At 34.8% G+C, this 20,790-nt stretch overlaps 1 protein-coding gene across 1 annotated transcript in view; it reads left to right on the top strand.

Annotated features, from left to right (window-relative positions):
- The window catches only part of LOC140756999 (fibroblast growth factor receptor 4), a 125,094-nt gene that overhangs the window by 12,106 nt on the left and 92,198 nt on the right, over nt 1-20,790 (top strand). The window contains exons 6-8 of the mRNA XM_073092551.1: nt 1,897-2,198; nt 2,618-2,652; nt 3,277-3,443. Coding sequence (XP_072948652.1) covers nt 1,897-2,198; nt 2,618-2,652; nt 3,277-3,443 — 504 coding nt within the window. The remainder of the gene's footprint in view (nt 1-1,896; nt 2,199-2,617; nt 2,653-3,276; nt 3,444-20,790) is intronic.

Genomic DNA, 20,790 nt, shown 5'->3' with positions numbered 1-20,790 from the left:
TTTCTAAATAATCGACATGCTAATGATACATTAAATTTAACGAAATTGCAAACACGATAAAATTATAAATTTATAACAGTATCCAATGATTTTTAGAGGGTTATAAAAATAGGCATAAATCTTGTAAATGTATACAAAATTAAATTTTAGTTATTTCGATCCCAGTTACCATTTGTCTTTAGAGCTATATGTTTGTTGCTTAGGTCATTAGTGTCATTTGAGTAATTGATGGCTTCTAATATATCTGTAAAGTATTATTTCCTTATTGCTTGGGTGGCCACAAGTATTTTGGTAACGTCGTAAGATGGGAACATTTATTATATGGGGATAACTACTTAAGTTTATATATTAAGTCTAGTAACTTTATTTAATGAAGTGCTTACACTCAGGCAATCAGGTGACCGTACAAGGAACTCGATTACACCATTGCGTACACAATTAACATTCAAAAGTAATCCAGTACACCTGATCGGAAGTAGTCATTTTTGATAATTAAATTAATACATGACTAAGCAGTTCACTTAATTGACGGCAATCAACTTTTAATAAGATTAAAGTGAGGTCAATCCCATTAGGAATTAGCACATTAGTGTATCCTGAAGACTTAAATGGAATGCCTCGTATAAATTCTTCACTTAAAACATAATAAAGCATCATTAAACACAGTTGTTTTAAAGCAGAAATAAATGTGGTGGTGGAGCCGCCGAAGTCATACTTCACTTTACCTTATTAACAAATACACAGTATAACAGAAGCAGTAAATCTAGAAATTTGTGAAAAATATAGCAAATTTCGATAAAAACTTTATACAACGAAACATAGTAAACTGATAGTATTATTACTTAAATAAAATACAATAAATACGTATAGACTCGGAAAATAATTGAAATATAATATTTTCCGATTGAATATCATACCACGAATTTTTCCAATACAATTTCGTATTCACTTTGTTTCGTCCAAAGGCAATAACAAGAATATCGGATTCTGTCGCTACTTTGGGAGGAAATAATTGAAATGTATCACGTGCCGGGAAGAAAATAGGATAAGTACATAAGACGGATCAGCTCGCCAAACTTTCCTATCACGTAATTCAATATATTTAGCACCATCGAAAATATCGATTTTTAGCGAAGTGAAGAAAGGTTGTCCATCTCCATTAAGTATGCTCTGATGGATGGGGACGTCTATAAAGAATGATTTTGAAGCAGACACTGCCTTCTGTTTGCTGAGTCTTTTTAGAAGTTCTTTAGTAATTACTTCTACTATTGTATTTAAATCCAATTTGGTATAAAATTTTAAAACTGACTGACTACGCCCTGAATCTTTTCGCAGTTCTTTAATGAGCAGTGAGAAAGGATTATTATTAATAAAAATAAATACAATATATATATATTTTTTTATGATATTGGAGTAACAGACGAGCATGCAGTCTACCTGATGGTAAGTGGCTACTGCCACCCATGGACATCTGTAATCAACCCCAGATAGGATTGGATATTCCTACCTGAAGTCAGCCACAGATGCGCTGCTACCCCTGAGGACTCAGGTAGTACGCGTCGGAAAAGTATGTCTCCCTTATCACACCCTTCAAACCGGAACACAGCAGCGCTTAACACTGCCGTTATGAGGCAGAAATAGATGTGGCGGTGGTGCCGCCGGAGTCAAACCACAAAGGGTTCTACCACCTTCAATCATTGTTTGATTAAAGCTTCCTTTATCTTGTCTAATTAAAGCTTAAGATATTATAGTAATCAGCTTTTGATTTTCTCGTTTTAGCAGCGTTACGTAGACGCTGTAGGTATGTGAATACATTCGAACCACAAATTCCACCATCTTTGAAACATTACTAAGCCACCCAGAGAAAACTGTTCAAAATGAACCCTTCTTTCACAGTATAGGTAAACAAATGGTATCCGATGTACACCCGGCGCCGTGGTTTGCACACACCACAACACGTCGAGCGGATGCTACTGGGTTCGTCGCCGTACCTGAAGACAAGCGCTGGCTGCTACTGCCTGTGGTCGAGCGGAGCGGGGAGCGGGGCGGAGAGCGGAACGGGGAGCGGGACGTGGAGCGGAGCGGAGATAAAAATGATAGACTAAGAAACATAATACTGGATTTGAAGCTGTTAGCCCGTGTAAGCTTGATTGATGAGCGGGGGTGCGTTGGACCCGCTGGAAACGCTACAGCTTATGGTAAGCATACGCTGTCTTTTAAGCAATTTTATCTTAAAACGCTATTCTTTGGAAAATTAAGATGATTTGTAATATTTTTTATGTAGGTAATGCCTTTTATATGATTTGTAAGTTAACAGAGAAACTTAATCAGAGAAGATTCCATTCATGAGAAAACATTTTTTTAAACTGAGTATAAAGTAACATTTTAAAACATATATGGAGCTCTCTACACATGCATAAAAATTACATAAAAAAAATTCAGCCGTTTCGAACAACACTTAAAATCATACGGATAAAAAGAAATGTTAGGTACATTTTTTTTTATCCTATACAAAATATATATGTTACAGTACACGGTAAAAAAATGTAAGTTAGGTTGAAGTACATTTTATAAAATTTAATTCACTAAGCAAGTTTCATAACAATTAATTTTTCAGATCCCGAATCCTCTAAAGCGTCCATTGGAAGTTATGTAAGTACTGAATAATAGATTTTCCAAATCTTCTTATTGATTACTATAGAAATGGGTTTCTAATTTTCATACTTTTCAGGGTTCCGTACCCAAAAGGTAAAAACGCTATTACTAAGACTCCGCTGTTTGTCGGTCTGTCACAGGGCTCTATCTCTAGAAACCGAAAAGCGGAAAATTTTGGTAGTACCTCTGTTCGAACCCGCTCCTTGAGGGTTCTCCCTCAAGGAGCGGGTTCGACTTGCACTTTGCCAATTATTATCTATTTATCGATGGTTTTGAAACGGATTTATTTATTACCTAATAGACATTACTTCCAACTACCATCAGGTGTCCGCAACCATACAAGTAGCAAACTTCTACATATAATATAACAAAACACGCGTCTGTTCTTATATCGACGTAACGATTATAGTTTTGTTTAATATATAATAGACTAGCGCTTTTTATAATATAGGAGTAGCAGACGAGCATGCATATCATATCTGTAAATGAATAATATTAAGTAATATTATAGTAATGGAATGGTAACCGTTTCCTTTACAAAAATCGTTTCACCGTCATGGCGTGTCTAAACAAAACATAACTTCAAAAGGTATGGTGGCTTAAAATAGAAATTCTTCACAGATCCTATGGGCAGTGTTCGGTGGGACGGTGGTCTTCGCAATGATGGTGATCCTGGCGGTCGGAGCGCGTGCTATCAAGCGAATCCTCAAAGCTTTCCGCCCGCCCTCAACAGGACCCTTGCAACCACTCAACCAGCGCCCTAACTGGTTCCAGTTGCAGCTGCACACGTGAGTAATATTCCTATTATAATTTTGTTATACTTTTATATTATATTATTAGGTAATAGTTTTATGGGAGTTGAGAGTACATATTTAGACATTTTGCTACTGTCAGAAAATTACGAAAATTATTTAGTTGATTAGCTTTGAAAATTTCTTTCATAAGTTTCTGTTTTCGAGAGAAAACTCAACCTTGATTATATTACTCTACGGTTTTCCTAATAAAATTACCTACAATGTACCTACGTTTTTACATTCTACTTTTACGGATATTAATAAAATATTTACAGTTAACCTCTTTCGCCTGTTATTAATAATTAATCTACTCAAATTTTAATTATTCGTAACATGCGTTAAAGAAACATAAAACTTAACTCAAGATTCGCGCCCAACGAACATTGATATGGAAAGCGCCTGTTGTATAAAATTAGCAATAAATATTCACAGTAGGTAATTTCTTCCACTAAATAAAAAATAACGCGCAACATAATAACATAAATTAGCATACAACGCGCTCAAATGATCTGTTATTATTTAAATGAACTGAAAACATTTTGTTAAAAGTAAAAATGGGTATGTATTTCATTACTGTTATAAAAATACATGCAAGCATGCACAAATGCAATTTAGAAATATTGTCGTGATGTAGGTAACATCACATATTTCTAAATTAATTTTAAAATTATCGAGTATATTACAAACACAAACACAAATAATATGGAAAATTATTATCATAAATGGATGTTGTTTGACCTTCATAAGATTAAGAGATAAGTAATATATTTTTAACCCTTTCAAATTAAGGGGTTCGTGAAACTCAAACAGCGGTGGTGGAATTGCGTACAAGATCATACAAATTATATTCGATTATAATTATAGAACAGGAAAGTAATTAGAAGTTTTCGAACAAATTAAATTATTACGTCGGATCGCAACTTGTTTGCGGGCTAAATTAATTGCGGTTTGAAAGTAACAGGCGTTTTATTAGCGCAAATTAATTGCAGCTTAAAATACATCAGGCGCTCAATTTGTATTTATGTTTATTATATTAGCGTTCAAATTTCGCAAATTATAATATGTTTGATAATGATGCAAAATATTATTAGTAACTTATTTTCTGTCAATAAGAATTCTAAACCAGGACCTCATTAACGGTGGGTTATTTTTAGCGTGAATCAGTTCTTGCGTTTTGGTAAGAGTACAGCATTATACACAGAGTACAGATTCATGTACAGCAATCATGTTAGTTTTTAGGAAAGACAAAGTATCTATGATCAGAGTATGAGGTAGTGAGAATCCCAGTTCTTCCTATATGGATTTGGTTTTTGTTTGTTAATGATATAAGAGTAGCAGACGAGCATGCAGTCCACCTGATGGTAAGTGGCTACTGCCGCCTATGGACATCTGTAATCAATCCCAAATAGGATTATATTCTTACCTAAAGTCGGCCACAGATTCGCCGCTACCGCTGAGGACTAAGCTGGAACGCCCCGGAACACAGCAGCGCTGAACACTGCTGTTATGAGGCAGAAATAGGTGTGGCGGTGGTGCCGCCGGAGTCGAACCACAAAGGGTTCTACCACCTTCTAAATACAGATGTTATTGAGCGGCAGTAACCATTTTCCATTAGGTGGCCAAATGAGCATGCAGTCCACCATATTTTATCTTATGGTAGTTGTTAAGGCGGTAGTGCCGGAGCCAAACCAGGAAAGTTTTACTATCTTCGTAAGCTCAACTGTATGGACATTGCAAGTACTTCTGCACGGTACTTATTATAATTACGTGGCCCGATGACGTAACTCATACGATAGCACAAGTCATTGACTTAAATCGACAGAAATGGCCTACCTTTATAAATTATTTTCAACAACTACAAAAACATAATAATAAAACCTATGTCGATTAAAGGTATGTTCTTATTATCGATGTTACATAATTTAATTGACTGAATTCAATTTCGGAAATTCATAGAAGGATGTCAAATCATAATATTCACTTTTATGTAGCAGTTAAACATGCCGCCCCGGGCATGAATTTTGACACCAAAGAAAATTGATTAACAATAAAACCGCCTCCCACTTCAATCAAGAATACCAAGTTGGTATCGTTGATCGAAGGTCTCCCAAATATAAAACTAGCTTTTACCCGCGGTTTTGCTCGTGGTCAGAGGTTTTTATATATCCTTTGGGATCGGTACTTTTTTTTAGGATAAAAGGTACCCTATGTCATTTAAAACCCCTAAAAACGTGTTGCACACTCGTTTTCATTTTAATAACAATCGGTTATGTAAGAAGTTAAGAAGTGAAAGTGTAGCAGACAGGGACAGACTCACATTCACATTTAAAATATTAGTTAGGATTTTGCCATCTCTTAAAACATCATGTGATGGATCCAAGGTCAAACAGACCATATCGTCACTGAACAGGTTAACAGTCTAACAAGCGACAGGGTAACAGTCTCATGTCCCTGTAGTCCCGGGACTAGAATAGGGCTACGGTATCCCCGTCGTAAGAGGCGACTAAAAGGGGGCTTCCGGGGTTGCGGGCGGCAAGAGTGGGAGCTCGAACCGTCCGGTAAGCAACTCCGGGAAGGACGGCGGTATGTGTGGTCGCATACCGTCGTAAACACTAGACGGTGTGGCGGGTCCTGGATCTCGCCTGGGTGGAGCCCGAAGGGGCAACGCGTTCAGAGGACTCCGGTTGCGTTCCGTAGGAGATCCCGGAGTCCTCTTGGCAACGTAGAGGGCGGCCACCGGGGGGGTTTTAGAGCGGTAAAAATCCCACATAAACCTGTGTCGCTCCCACGGCACCGGGTATCTATTGAAGGTTTCCCCCTCGTAAATAAAAAAAAAGGGTAACAGTCTCAAGCGGCTTAAAAGGGGGGGCGGAATGGGCGGTCCGTCCTGGACCCCCGGTCCTGGGGGCCCTCCAAACATAGTTCCTAAAAAAAGGTAGTCAGTGCCAAACAATCTATGAAATGTGTATCAGTTAGCGAAAAAAAAAACAACAAATCACAGGCGAGCTTTTTACACTGGGGCCTTCATTCAACTTTCCGCCCCGGGCCTCCGACGACCTTAGTCCGCCACAGCTTTGCGTGTTAGAGTCTAAGCCTTTCCAGTTCATACCTAGACCGCGGGCCACGTTTGCCTATTTGCTTTAGATCCATGTAAGATCGTAAACTCTAGTCCGTTTTCAATTTCTCTATGACACATCCTTACATAAAACCACGTAACTGGGTTTCCCAGTTAATCCGTTTATTCGGTACATTGAATACAAAATACGACATTATTCTATTTATGTCATACGTACCGACCTCCTTTTGTTTGTGAATGATTCATACATTATTTTTTCCCTTTTTACAGCTTCATTTGCCTTTACATTTATTTATGAATGACTAAAAACTAATCTCATATCTCTAAGAGCAACGATAAAGAAGTTATGATAGCTAGTAATGATATATCATATTTTTTATAATATAGGAGTAGCAGACGAGCATGCAGTCCACCTAATGGTATGTGGCTACTGCCGCCCATGGACATCTGTAATCAACCCCAGATAGGATTAGATATTCCTACCTGAGGTCGGCCGTGCGTCTCTGGAATTGCTTGTATTCCCTTGAATTTGGTGGACGCACTGCTGTGCGTCTAGTTTTTTTTTTATAATATAGGAGTAGCAGACGAGCATACAGTCCACCTGATGGTAAGTGGCTACTGCCGCGCCGCTACCCCTGAGGACTAAGCTGGAACGCCTCGGAAAAGTCGGTCTCCCTTACCATACCCTTCAAACCGGAACACAGCAGCGCTTAACACTGCTGTTATTAGGTAGAAATAGGTGTGGCGGTGGTGCCGCCGGAGTAGAACCACAAAGGGTTCTACCACCTTCTTGTGTTAGATTGTGTTCTTCGTGTGTCTTAGATTGTGTTATAGAACACTAAAATTGCATTATATTATTACTTACAAGTTGTCGTTGGCTCATTATTGTCCCACTGCTGGACTCGGGTGTCCATTGAAAGTTAGATGGCAAGTGCGAATTGGTAGACTTCTCACACTTTTAAAAGTGTTCACGATGATTTTCTTCACCGATTCACGTACTTAATATCAATCTTGAGATCTTCAGTCTTCATACTTCTGTATAGTTATTTTGTCACTATTTATATACCTTTGATAACCGCAACAAAAAATAAGACATGTGAAAATGACTTTTATGTACAAGAAAGGAATTTATAATAACATGTTTTTTCTAATATTGTACAAAATTCCTAAATTCGAGATCTAATAACAAGCATATCTTCAAATTTCATATTTTCTATGAGTAACAGAAACAATGATGTTTGATATCGTAACTTTGAAACTAACTTGTATTTTCGAAAGTAATTTTAATACAACTATTATAATAACTGGGTAACTAGAACTCTCAATAATACATTGAAATTGTTTATATCTAGACATAGAAATACCTACTTTTCCGAAGCGTCCCAATTTAGTTCTAGGTATAGCAACCTGTCCCTGTAGTTCCGGGACTAGAATAAGCCTTCGGTATCCCCTGCCTGTCGTAAGAGGCGATTACAAGTGGGCTTCCAAAGTTGCCGGCGGCAAGAGTGGGAGCTCGAACCGTCCTGCAAGCAACCCCGGCAAGGCAGGGCACAGCGCGATAGAGGATTCGCGCTTGGTGGACTCCGGTTGTATTCCATCGGAGATCCCGGAGTTCTCCACCAAGCCCAGAGGACGGCTACCGGGGGTTTTAGTGCGGTAAAAATCTCACATAACCCAAACGTCGCTCCCACGTCGTCGGGTACCTTTTGACGGTTTCCCGCTCTAAAACAAAAAAAGGTATAGAAACCTACCTACCTTCCTCAGGTAGAACTCTAATCTTATCTGAGGATGATTACAAATTCTGATGGTGATAGTCGGTAGTAGCCGCTTCAGGTGCACTGCATGCTCGTTGCTACTTCAGTATCATAAAAATACACCGTCATAGACATTTTACTTTTGTGTGTGTCTTATTATATGTCTAATCGGATTCTTCTCTCTTCGGAATCGGAACTTTGGGAACCTCTGCATTATAACATATTCATTGTATTGTACAATACTTCCCTAAAAACATGGGAATTTGAAGCAAAAACAAACGTACCATGCAGAGCTTCGCGTGATTATGCAACATTCAAGTGCTTGTGATTGCATCTGCCGGGAATCGAACCCAGACAATGGACCGATCATTTCCTCTATCTGATGTTGCGTAAAACAGAAGATGATAGATTACAGTTTCTTTCGGTTCATTAAAACTTGTTTTAACAATTGCTTCATAATTTTACTCTACGGCGGAGGGTAATGTCTTTTGTGGGAATAAATTTGTAGGTAGTAGAACTCTTTGTGGTTCGACTCCGGAGGCACCAGCGCCACACCTATTTCTACCTCATAACAGCAGTGTTAAGCTCTGATGTGTTCTGGTTTGAAGGGTGGGGTAAGGGAGACATACTTATCCGAGACCTTCAAACCCAGTCTTCAGGGGTAGCGGCTCATCAACGGTCGACCTCAAGTAGGGCTATCGAATCCTATCTGGGGTTGATTACGGATGTTCATGAGCGGCAGTAGCCACTTACCATTAGGTGCGTCTGGTATTCCTATATTATATAAAAAAAACTTATGTACCTACCTATAGTCCGCGTAAAACTGCTAGTCTGCTCTGAATATAGAAATGAATCGCGTCGTCATAGCAAATTGTATGACTACACCTGCTCGCAACAACTTCAGAGCGGACTAACAGTTTGGCGATAACTATATCTATGTCTTATTTATAGGCACGCCACATGACGGATTTTAACATATGTGAGATTTTAATATTCTTATGGATTGGATTCTTAAATTGCAGAGGCTTATTAAGTAGCAGGTTTCTTTTTTTTAATAGTAATTAGGTAATTAGTCTAATAATATGTTCCGCATAGGAGCAGCATGGTAAGGGATGCCCTAAATATCTAGACGTGGCAGTGCGTCCACCAAATTTTGGTTTATTCTTACTCTGCATAATTACTGTTTTATTTTGTATTAAAGTAGTATTTGAAGTCGAAACCTAAGTAAGGAAATGTCATTGGTAAGGGTAAGGTAAGGACCACACCTTACCCTTACGGGTAATATTTCGGTCCAAAAGCTACGTCTAACTTCTCAGTCAGAGGCTATTTGTCCAGCAATATTACTTCGGTTTCCCATCGATCATTGGGTTTCTTGGGTAAACAATCAAGTCGATTGACCCTCGACCAATAACGCTAAGGGCATATCAAATTTAAATAAGTGTTTACTTGTTTAGACAACTTATTATTATTACAAAATTAAGTGTTGGATCAATGCAGTTCGACTTCGGAGGCATCACCACCACGCCTATTTTTGCCGCAGCAGTGTTAAACGCTGCTGTGTTCTGATTTAAAGAGTGTGGTAACATATACTTAACAGAGGATAGCTAAGGAAGATATGCTTTTATTTCTTAATCTATCTTTTCCCTATCAAATTTGACGACTCCTTCCTTATAGAAATTACCAATTTTTAACCTTTAGTAGACACTAATCTAGATAGGTTGTATATAGATAATAGCTGTTAAGAGGTTAATTTACTAAGAAACCATCTGTTATACCTATAAAGATTCCTGTACAAAATCATCCTTAAACTTGACAGTTTAAACTAAGGTAGCGAAAACAATCTCTAGTCTATGTTTATCTGTCTCTAACTGTATGTTGTATCTGGCACTCATATTTTTAAACTTTTATCAAGTGGATGTGAAGCAAAAGTGTCAATGATCATCTTAAATTAACATGTTGACACATTTTGTGGGATATTTGGCAATATAACCCATGACCTCTTAAAACAACACCTCTTAACCATTAGTTTGAAAACTAGATACTTGACATTCTGAAGCGTCTAATAAACCGCAGTGTCAATATTGCACTTGTGATATGTTGATATTAAGTAAAGGTTAGGTTTCCAACTTTAATCTAAGAGTAATAATAATAATAATATATACTTTATTGTACCCACAACATGAAATAATAAAGAAAACATACAAACATAAAACAATACAATAGGCGGACTTATCGCTAATCAGCGATCTCTTCCAGGCAACCTTAAGATGAGGAGTAAAAGTAAGGATGAGTAAAAATAGGTAGGATGCAAATAAGAGTACTGTTTTAAATAATAGTAAAGTAGTGAAGTAAAAGAGTAAATTGATGATAGCATAGAACATACAGTTAAAGTGAAAAAAAGTAATAACAGTTTTAGGAAAAAGGAAAGATTAGAGATGGCGTGAAAGAATAGGATAGGGATGAAGACAAGGTTAGAGCTGCAAGTAATGCGATTTCACAAGATTATTGAATCAGTGTAATGTTTTTGCGTTACGGATTGAAACAGGAAGGGAGATCCAGAGACGGATAGCTACTATAGTAAATAACTTTTTGTAAAAGGAAGTTGAGTGGGAAGGAGTAGTGAGAGCAAGGTTTTTAGTAGAGCGAAGGGATCGATCATGGGACACGTGGAGAAATTGAAAACGATGTTTGAGGTAAGGAGGGGTAATCGGATTAAATAAAACGCCATAAAGAAGAGATAGAATGTGAGCATTCCGGCGAAGGCGAATTGGGAGCCACTTGAGTTTTGCGCGATATTCAGAAACATGGTTATGTTTTCGTAATCCGTAAATATGAATCGTATACACAAATTTTTGAGACTCTCAAGCTTGGTAAGCAGTATTGCTAGAAGAAGAGACTGCGCAAGCGTTATTTTAGTGGGAATAAGTAAAACGTTTTTCAACCTTCGAAGAAAGCCCACTGCAGCAAACAGCTTCTTGCTGACTTCTGTGATTTGCGGTATCCACGATAGACATTGGTCTATGTAGATACCGAGATTTTTGACTTTATTACTGTATTACTTTATTACGGTAGTCAGTCTCCAACAATTTTAGGTTGATTGTGGATAAGGATGGTGATTAGTTAACATCAGGCGAACGACTAACGACTGCTGTGCAATTAATCAACCAGGACTAACGGCTTATCGTGCCCTCCAAGGCATATATGCCTAAATGCTATCTGACATTCACCTCTTTACCGCGCCCCACTTTACTTAACTTTAACCAATCCACGTCCAGTTAAATCTGAATAAGCCGTTGATTCTTGTAAAGTAATAACTTTTTATATAATATAGGAGTAGAAGACGAGCATGCAGTCCACCTGATGGTAAGTGGCTACTGCCTATTACGTCATGGATTACACATGGACGTCTATTATCAACCCCAAATAAAATTTTATTTCTACTTGAGGTTGGCCACAGATACGCAGCTAACCCTGAGGACTAAGCCGGAAAGCCTCGGAAAAGTATGTCTCCCTTACACCCTTCAAACCAGAACACAGCAGCGTTTGCTGTTATTAGGCAGAAATAGGAGTGATGGTGGTGCCGGAGTCAAGCCACAGAGAGCTCTACCACCTTCAAATACTTAATGAATTTATAAGAAGAACAAACGAGGCGTTAATAGTATTCTTAATCTTGATATCACAATGTTGCTTAAATAAACGTGGGTTGAACACATCACGAAATAACACGAAAATAGTAACGTTGTGCGAAATTTTATCTCAAAAATCTGAGCAAAATCTCACGATAGTAAGATTAAGTTAGATACTAAGTGTTACTTAAATTTTAATGTGAAATATTTTTTGCAATATTATTTTTGATGTAGAAAAACACTTTTATAGTTAAGTGGTGTTGTTAGATTTATTTTTCTAAATTCTAAACTTGTGCTAAATTTGAGCAACTGTTTTTATAAGTTTTATTTTTCTTTATGAAGTACATAAGTAATGTACTATATTTCATAATGTACTGTCATTTATAATATTCTACTATATAGTATAACTACTATACTATATAGTAGAATAATATAAATGACTGTAAGCGACAAACCTGTTTGTACTGTATAAAGATTAGAGTATTATTATAAATACCAAAATGTCAACTGCTCAAAAATGTAGTCTATGCCACCATGCTGAATGTCGTTAAGCCGTGTAGACTACAGGGCGTTCCAAAGAATATACCTACTTATATAAATATACTCGAAAAACAAATACATCCAGTAAAACAAATAATTATAGTTTCAAAACTAAATACCACGCTAAAATCGTTATTCTGATGATCCTAATGAGAATGGGACAAAATTATTAAAATAATTTATTGTTATTTATGTTATTAATTCTACCGTTCGAAGTGGGTAAAAATCGAGTTCAAAGATTCCGTTACATACATACATACAGGTCAAGCTAATAAAAGCGAGGTAAAAATGTTTCTCCTTAAGCATCATTCTAAAAAGGATTTTAAAATAATATGAACCAATTTTAATTCAAGCAAGTTAATACTCGCATTAACAAGTCTAATTCAATATGTGCCAACTCATTTTTTCACCTTCACCATTTTTTTACCATTACCATAATTTAGTATTACTAAATACTCTGTACATCCAAATTGACTAACAAAATGACAGATAAGAAAACTAAAAGGCTCACGAAAAGAAGTCATTAAAAACAAGTTGTGAAAATTAGTTGACAGGTAAATGATCGTTTTAATAATGAGTGTGAAGTTACACTCTAATGTGATTCGAGAACTTTATATATTATTATATATTTGATGTTGGCCAGTTAAATAAGGCTGCTTACACTTTCATCGCAGATTCTTGCGAAATACATAGTTCGATTCTATAAAATAATTTAAAAATACATTTTAAGCCGATGTACTTACATATATTGAGAAAAAAACAATTAATAACGTCCTCAACGTAAACCCTCCATACCGCAACATACTTTTTACATATATATTTACAATTTGTCTAAATAAATGATAACATTTTATGATTATCTTCCTCACTCACACATGATATCCAATGAGGAGCCATATAACAGTTCCGCTATTAAATACAATTTTTACTAAGACAAGTCATACTTAATTAATTATTGAATTTGTTTGGTGTGTGAGCCGCCTTAGCGTAAGATCACAGACGCTCATACACTTTTTCTTAAAAGAAGTCTGTTAAGAAGGCCATCTACTTCGTTATATTAATTTGCTTACTTTCTGAAATAATACTTAGTGGCTTTTGCGGCAGAATTTGGTTACTTATTTTTTTTAAAACCACCTTAACATACATACCCTGAACGGTATTTGAAAGAAATACTTTGGTTAAAAGTAGCAATTAAAGTAAATTTAGCCTTTTTGCGTATTATAAGTCTAATCAAAATCGATTCAGTGCAATCTAAAATTAGTGAAGATTTAGGATGAACTCTTCCGACAGAGGAATAAAAGTATCTAGTCCGATATCAGAATGGAAAGGATTTAGACCAGAGCCTACCACACTGGTCAAGTGAGGATTGGTAGATTTCACATGCCTTGCAGAACTTTATTAAGACGACCCGCATGGCGGAGCGGTCACCATACCGGTCCTGACGCGCACAGATTCCCGGGTTCGATCCTCGGCCAGATAGATATCTAAATGATGAATTTAGAGATGAATTTTGATGAATTTCTGGGTCTGGGTGTTTGTGTATTTGTCTATGTGTGTGTCCATGGTACCCATGACACAGGGAATCTTAGAGTGGGGTTTTGAGTGTAGAAAGCGTTCATTAAAGAAAATCCTCAGATTTGTGGGTTAAGTTATGTATTCCCCTTTTTAAAGATTACTTATTAATTTTTAATGATCTCTAATTCATAAAATTATTACCTGGGATTCAAAACCCAAGTCTAGAAGGCCATGACTATCACTAGATTAGGTAATACTCAGTCAGAAACTTAATGAACTTATGTATTTGGCAACCTATAATGAATTCAGCAACCTTTCTCCATCAAAATTAAAACCAATTGGCATAAAGGAACAACTTTGCAAGGATCAATAAAATTCTAATAGTCATAAACCTATTGATATTTTCTGTTTGTGTAATCATATGATTCTTGTAGAGAAAGGGCCAAGTTCAGTAATTATGTGGTACTAATTGCGTTATTTATCAAAGAAATTGTTAAAATTATGAGTACAGTATTATTAAACTGTTATACTATTAAACTGTTTATAAATCTTAAGATAATGTTTACATAGTGTACTGATAGTGTACTTAATAAATTATAGCAATGTTTAAGAAAATATGAAGTAAAACAAAATTATTGCACAAAAATTTAGATTTGACTTGTAGCCACAAGGCTACCTTGCAATATTTATTTATTTATTTATTTATTTTTTATAATATAAGAGTAGCAGACGAGCATGCAGTCCACCTGATGGTAAGTGGCTACTGCCGCCTATGGACATCTGTAATCAACACCAGATAGGATTAGATATTCCTACCTGAGGTCGGCCACAGATGCGCCGCTACCCCTGAGGACTAAGCTGGAACGCCTCGGAAAAGTCTGTCTCCCTTACCACACCCTTCAAGCTGGAACACAGCAGCGCTTAACACTGCTGTTATTAGGTAGAAATAGGTGTGGCGGTGGTGCCGCCGGAGTCGAACCACAAAGGGTTCTACCACCTTCAATCATCAATCAATCATTCAATTTATTTTCTTATTTTATTTTTTTACTATACCTTCGTTACGATTATCTTTGTTTTAGTTTGTAAAACACGTGTTTTAAGTTCCCTGTGCAAGTTTACAGGTTCAGGTATGCATTATGTCGGTATATATCAAATCAGAATCCAAAGATTGATAACGCAAAAATATGAGATGTACCAAATAGTAGAAGTTTTTACTATTTCGTAAAAGCAATGTGCTTTAACATCGAACTTGGCTTAAGCACTACACTTTCATTAGTGTTGGCCTTCACGCAAATTACACGTACAAATGAATTTTAAATGTCTATCTGTAATTTTACAATTACTCCACTTTGTTACGATAATTCATTTACAGATTTTTGATTTTAGTATTAACTCAATAAGAAAAATGATTTCTCCCGTTGTTAATAATCAATCTATCTAATGTTTTGCCTACCAAAGATAAATATTTCACATAGACATAGTCAAATTTTGATATTTTGTAGGTGAAAATTGGATGTAAGATTGATTATTACTTATTATACATTATAATCATTCATTATCGAACAGTCATTAATGATAGAGCCTATATTATTTTGTATTTTGTTTGTCAAAGGTTAGAAGGGTTGATCCCAAACTAATTTCCAGATTAATTATCTGATTTCTTCTTATTTACCAGCTTCCCTATTATTAAAATGACACAAATAAGAGTATTCAATATTTTGTTTGAAGGTCTTATAGATGGTTTATGTAATTGAAGTGGCAAACGATAGTGCAATCCACTTGGACTATGGTCACTGCCGCCCATGAATATTTTTTTATAGATGTATATCTTCACTAGCACGCAAGAACTGCTATGCGCTATATAGGTGGTGGTATGTATACGGTGGTGGTGCCTCACCGGGAATGAACCTGGGTACTGATACCTAGGTACTGGTCCTTCCACCTTTCAAAAGTCACACACACCTATATAAATCATACCGACTATCTCTGCCTTTCTACGCCCTTCAAATCTAATTACAGCATTTATATTTAGAAATTAAACGAACTTACCTAAGTGAAGTTCCAATTTCAATTGTACGAACTGCATAGTCTCGAAATGATAATGTTGACATGTAGTACACCGCCAGTCGTCAGCCTTGTGTCACGTATATTCAGAGCTAAAAACCTCGAATTCAAATAATTTAAAACAATATCCAACCTACTTATAGCGCCCCCTACCGGTAAATGTCATTAAGTTTAGAGATCCTGGGGTCAAGATGTAAGTTCATTAGCTCGATTATTTTACAACATAGATGATATTATGGGTAATACTTATCGTATATAAGTATGGGTGGGTGGGTTATAATATCATTTCGAGACTATGCAGTTCGTACAATTGAAATTGGAACTTCACTTAGGTAAGTTCGTTTAATTTCTAATTGTACTTCATTGCATAGTCTCTTCAATGATAATGTTGACATGTAGATGTTTAGAGATTTGTAAAATAACGAGCCTATTAAACAAGGTACAAAAACATTTAAATCCTATTATTTTTAAAATTCCTAATTTAATATATCTATTTAAATATTAATTACAGTTATCAAGTATACGTTTGATGTAACGTCTCTACTACAAAATTGAACTTAGATCTGATCCATTAAGCTATCCTTCTAAGAGGGTCTTAACTGACACTCATATGTTTAGACGTCAGCGTAGCAGCGTGGTAATGCGTGCTCTCTAATGGTATGTATTGTAAAAAATGATATATCAATGCCATCATCCTCCGTGGTTGGTAAAATCTAGAAACTGTCGTCTGGGAGGTCACTGTATTATAAGATTACATAAAAGAAATAAACTTATTCTTGTAACTCTCAAGTGTTACTAGGCCTATCTAGGTAATTTTATTAAGGATGTGCTGGACAAATACTATGATTACTATGAAATAATGGTAATACTAGATTGTTTGAACACTGGTTATAGTAAGGTTTAAATTCATGTGGCAATTTAATATACAATATCTTCCGCCAAGCAATTTGGTTAATATACAATAATGTTATTATTATGTTTATGTATATTTTTTAGAAGTCTCGACTCAGATGTAAGCGAATCGGTAATAAGAGCATTCACGGGCTTACACCAAGTGAACGTCATAATATATACGATATCTATTGTTTTTATATATTACTTATATATATATATATATATATATTACTCATATATTATTATTGTTTTTTTTTTTTTTTTTTACTATATGAGTAATTACAATAACCAAAAAAAGTAAATAGTATTTATTCTTCATCTCCACTAAATAATATATAATATTTTACACTTAACTCGCTAAAAATATTTATACATCAGATGTAACTATCCCAACTAATAGCATACTTGGGATATGGAGGATAGAAAACCTAAATATGCATTTTAAGAACAAAAATAATTCTAGATATATATATATCAAAATGAAAAGAATATTGTAACCAGTCTACAGATAGATCTAGTTATTTACACTGTTTAGGCCGAAATATTATAAGCACCAGCATTACGTTTTCATTATTGCGTCTAACATTGCTTGTAGAGCAACAAAATCTTGAGATTCGTGTATAGAAACGAAACGCTCCTCGAGGAAGCGAGTAACATACAGGGTAAAGCGTTGACGAAAAACAAATGGATCTAGATCTTTTTTTTTTTTTTTTTTTTTTAAATTCATATGACACCCAAAATGCAACCCTTCCAAAACGAAAGGTTTATTTATTTTTATTTATTTATTTATTCTTTTTTTTTTTTTATTACTATTTTTTAGGACTGTCTGGACCAGTCTGATACTACCACAAACTCCCCAACCGTTCAGAGATAATCTTTAACAACAATTATTTTATTAGAAATAAAATGAATATTTCCATTTAAATAGTATAACCTTAGTCATGACATGTAAGTCATACTTCTTGTAGGTTTCCTAGTAAATAAATCTATTTAAAAACCTTCAAAGTGTTAATTCGCAATGTATAATCTTAATTTAGTGATAGCAAATTCATTCTGAAATTATTGAATGTATTAGGGAAATAAAAACATTTTTTGGGTATTCAATAAATCCAATATGTGCCTTGATATTACGGTTAAATGTGGGTATTAAACACCATGCTGTTTCTATATGAAATAACTGTGGAGTTGCCTACACGTATTAGGGTTTCACCGTGTTGAAGATGATTATTGAAAAAATATCTTTAAGCACAAGTAACGCTGCATTTAACTTTAAATAGTTGATCGGATTTGTTATTTAAATCAAATAACAAAAATACCGAGAATAATGACCATATGTTACATAACTGATTGTGTCCCGATAATAAAAATAATATGACAACTACCACCTGTAATTATATCTATCTGTAAGAGGGATAGTATTTTGATATCCATTATTAAAATTGTTATATATATATACATATCTTTGCATTTATTATAATTTTTATTTTTTAATATTATTATTATATATAATTTTTTTTTTTTCTTTTTATTTCACCGTTGTGTTGATTTTTAATCTTTTATCTAATGGTAAAGCAATTGGATTTTTTATTTATTTATTCCTTGTATAATACAATGAACAACCTTAACAGTTGTATTATTTCCAATTATCAAACTATCTTTTAAGTAACCAATAAATCCTAAAGAATGATATAGCTTATTATGTCTATGATCCTAAATTACTAAGTGTCGTTATTGTTCCTTGTCCAATATTATGACATTTCAAATAGGAACTATGTTATATAAATATATAACTGACACAATGTCCCTAGATCTTAATCAGTTATGTATGGTCTTGTATCTTTTAAAAGGTTAGTAAAAACATAAATATAGTGTTCTGCTCAAACCAAAGGAAAGAACTTGAAATGCATAGAATTTCCATTTAACCATAGACATGTAAACACTGTTTAAGGTAATCATGAATTAGTATCCAAATATGCATTCTTGAAAACAATAGTAAGTAGTGAGTGGAATGCCAGGCTTTATTTAAAGCTCAAGATTAAGACCAAGATATTCAATATAAACCAACATCACCATCATCAGGTGTTGGTAAAGTAAAAATATTGTAAAAAATTGGTTAAGAGTAAACAATATGTTACCACTGATGTGAGAAGTCTTTCTACACACATACCGAGTATATTTTGAAAAAAAAATCTTCATTCCTTGAGAATAATGAGTTTAAGTGTTTATACAAATAGACTCTTAAAGCTAACCACTTGCAAAACTTGGGTCAATAGTTATTTGTTACAACTGGTCTTTAAAATTATAATTATAATCGACCACATTATTAACCACTCACCTAAAAATCTGTTGTGATTGAAGATTTATTCCAAAGGAAACTTCGATCAAGCCTTTCTGTGATACAGGTATTTGTGCATGAGGCTTGTTATAAGTCAGATAATGACCCTATTTGGTATGAGTATCAAACTTTTGGATGAAGTGTAAATATCTTCGTTATATTTGTTATTATAAAATATTGTACTATATATATATGAATTGAACAATCATTGTTTCTTAAACCATTTTGCAGATCATTTGTTCCAGTACTTGTACTATGAAATTTCTTCTTATTATTTATTATACATAATAAATGACCAGCACCAGTAATAAGATAATTGATAGCAAATTATCTTTATAAAGGCAAATAATTTAAAATTATTAAGAAACAATCATGTCAAATGCTCGAGAGCAGTAAGCATTCGCCTGATGTGGCATGGCTTTTGACTCTTTACAGCTACAATAGTAACTGCGACTTGTGCAACTTTTAAAGTCTAATCATGTGTTATCCGTCCCACAGTTTCCTAGAGGCTAGTGTTCTTCCTTTAAACTATTTTTTCCTTTAGTCTATCTATCACCATCTAGATAGATAGATAGTTCCTTTAGTAAATTACTCTTTAATATGCTGATCTACCTAGATACCAAATTCTTATGAATGGTTAAACCAAATTTAGGTTCTTCTAGAGTATTATAAAAGGATATAAATTGTCATCTCTATATACTGTATCATGTACATTATTAATCTGAATGATTCTTCAATAAAATGTTCATTCATTAAAATCATTACACCCAATCGATGGTAATAGTTGTGTCTATCTACTGATTATTTGTATTTTGTTATATGGGTTATTTACCCGATGTGAAGGACATCATACCCTATTAGAATGGGTGAATATCCGTTGTATCCGTCTACTTAATAGTAGTATCTTATTATAGTTGTTATATAGGTAAATATCCAATATGTAAGGGTCCCTTATTTGAACGGATGAATATCCATTAGGTATATTCTACTCAATAGTAGATTATTTTATGTGAGTAAATACTCAATATAAACAGGTTAGTACCCATGAACGGGGCTAAATAGCACCCTATTTCTTGTAATGTAGGTAAGTATCCAATATGTAAGGGTCATAACCTTATTTGAACGGGTGAATACCCATTAGGTATATTCTACTCAATAGTAGATTCTTTTATGTGAGTAAATACTCAGTATAAACGGGTTAGTAGTAGTACCCATGCACGGGGCTAAATAGCACCCTATTTCTATGTTCATAGCTTTATATAAGCGAGATTTATATAAGGATTTAAATAAGCGAGATCACCTAAATAGGTGACAAGCTTAGTTAATGAACATAAGACGTCAAATTCCTTGCTACAGAACAATATGGTAATCTAAAAATCCTTTGCTTGGAAAAATATATATGTAAAAATTTACCTTGTCATTCTTCATTAATGTATAAGATTATCATCTTATCTTTAATAAATGAAGATAATACATTTTCAATTTGCGACTGCATTCGTAATGGCCGCCTAGTACAAGTCTTCAGAATAATTTCGTC

Source organism: Epargyreus clarus, unplaced genomic scaffold, assembly GCF_041222505.1.
Source record: "Epargyreus clarus isolate Ecla_fem2 unplaced genomic scaffold, WU_Ecla_fem_2.2 ptg000004l, whole genome shotgun sequence".
Classification (NCBI taxonomy): domain Eukaryota; kingdom Metazoa; phylum Arthropoda; class Insecta; order Lepidoptera; family Hesperiidae; genus Epargyreus; species Epargyreus clarus.
This window is presented reverse-complemented; position numbering and strand designations above follow the sequence as displayed.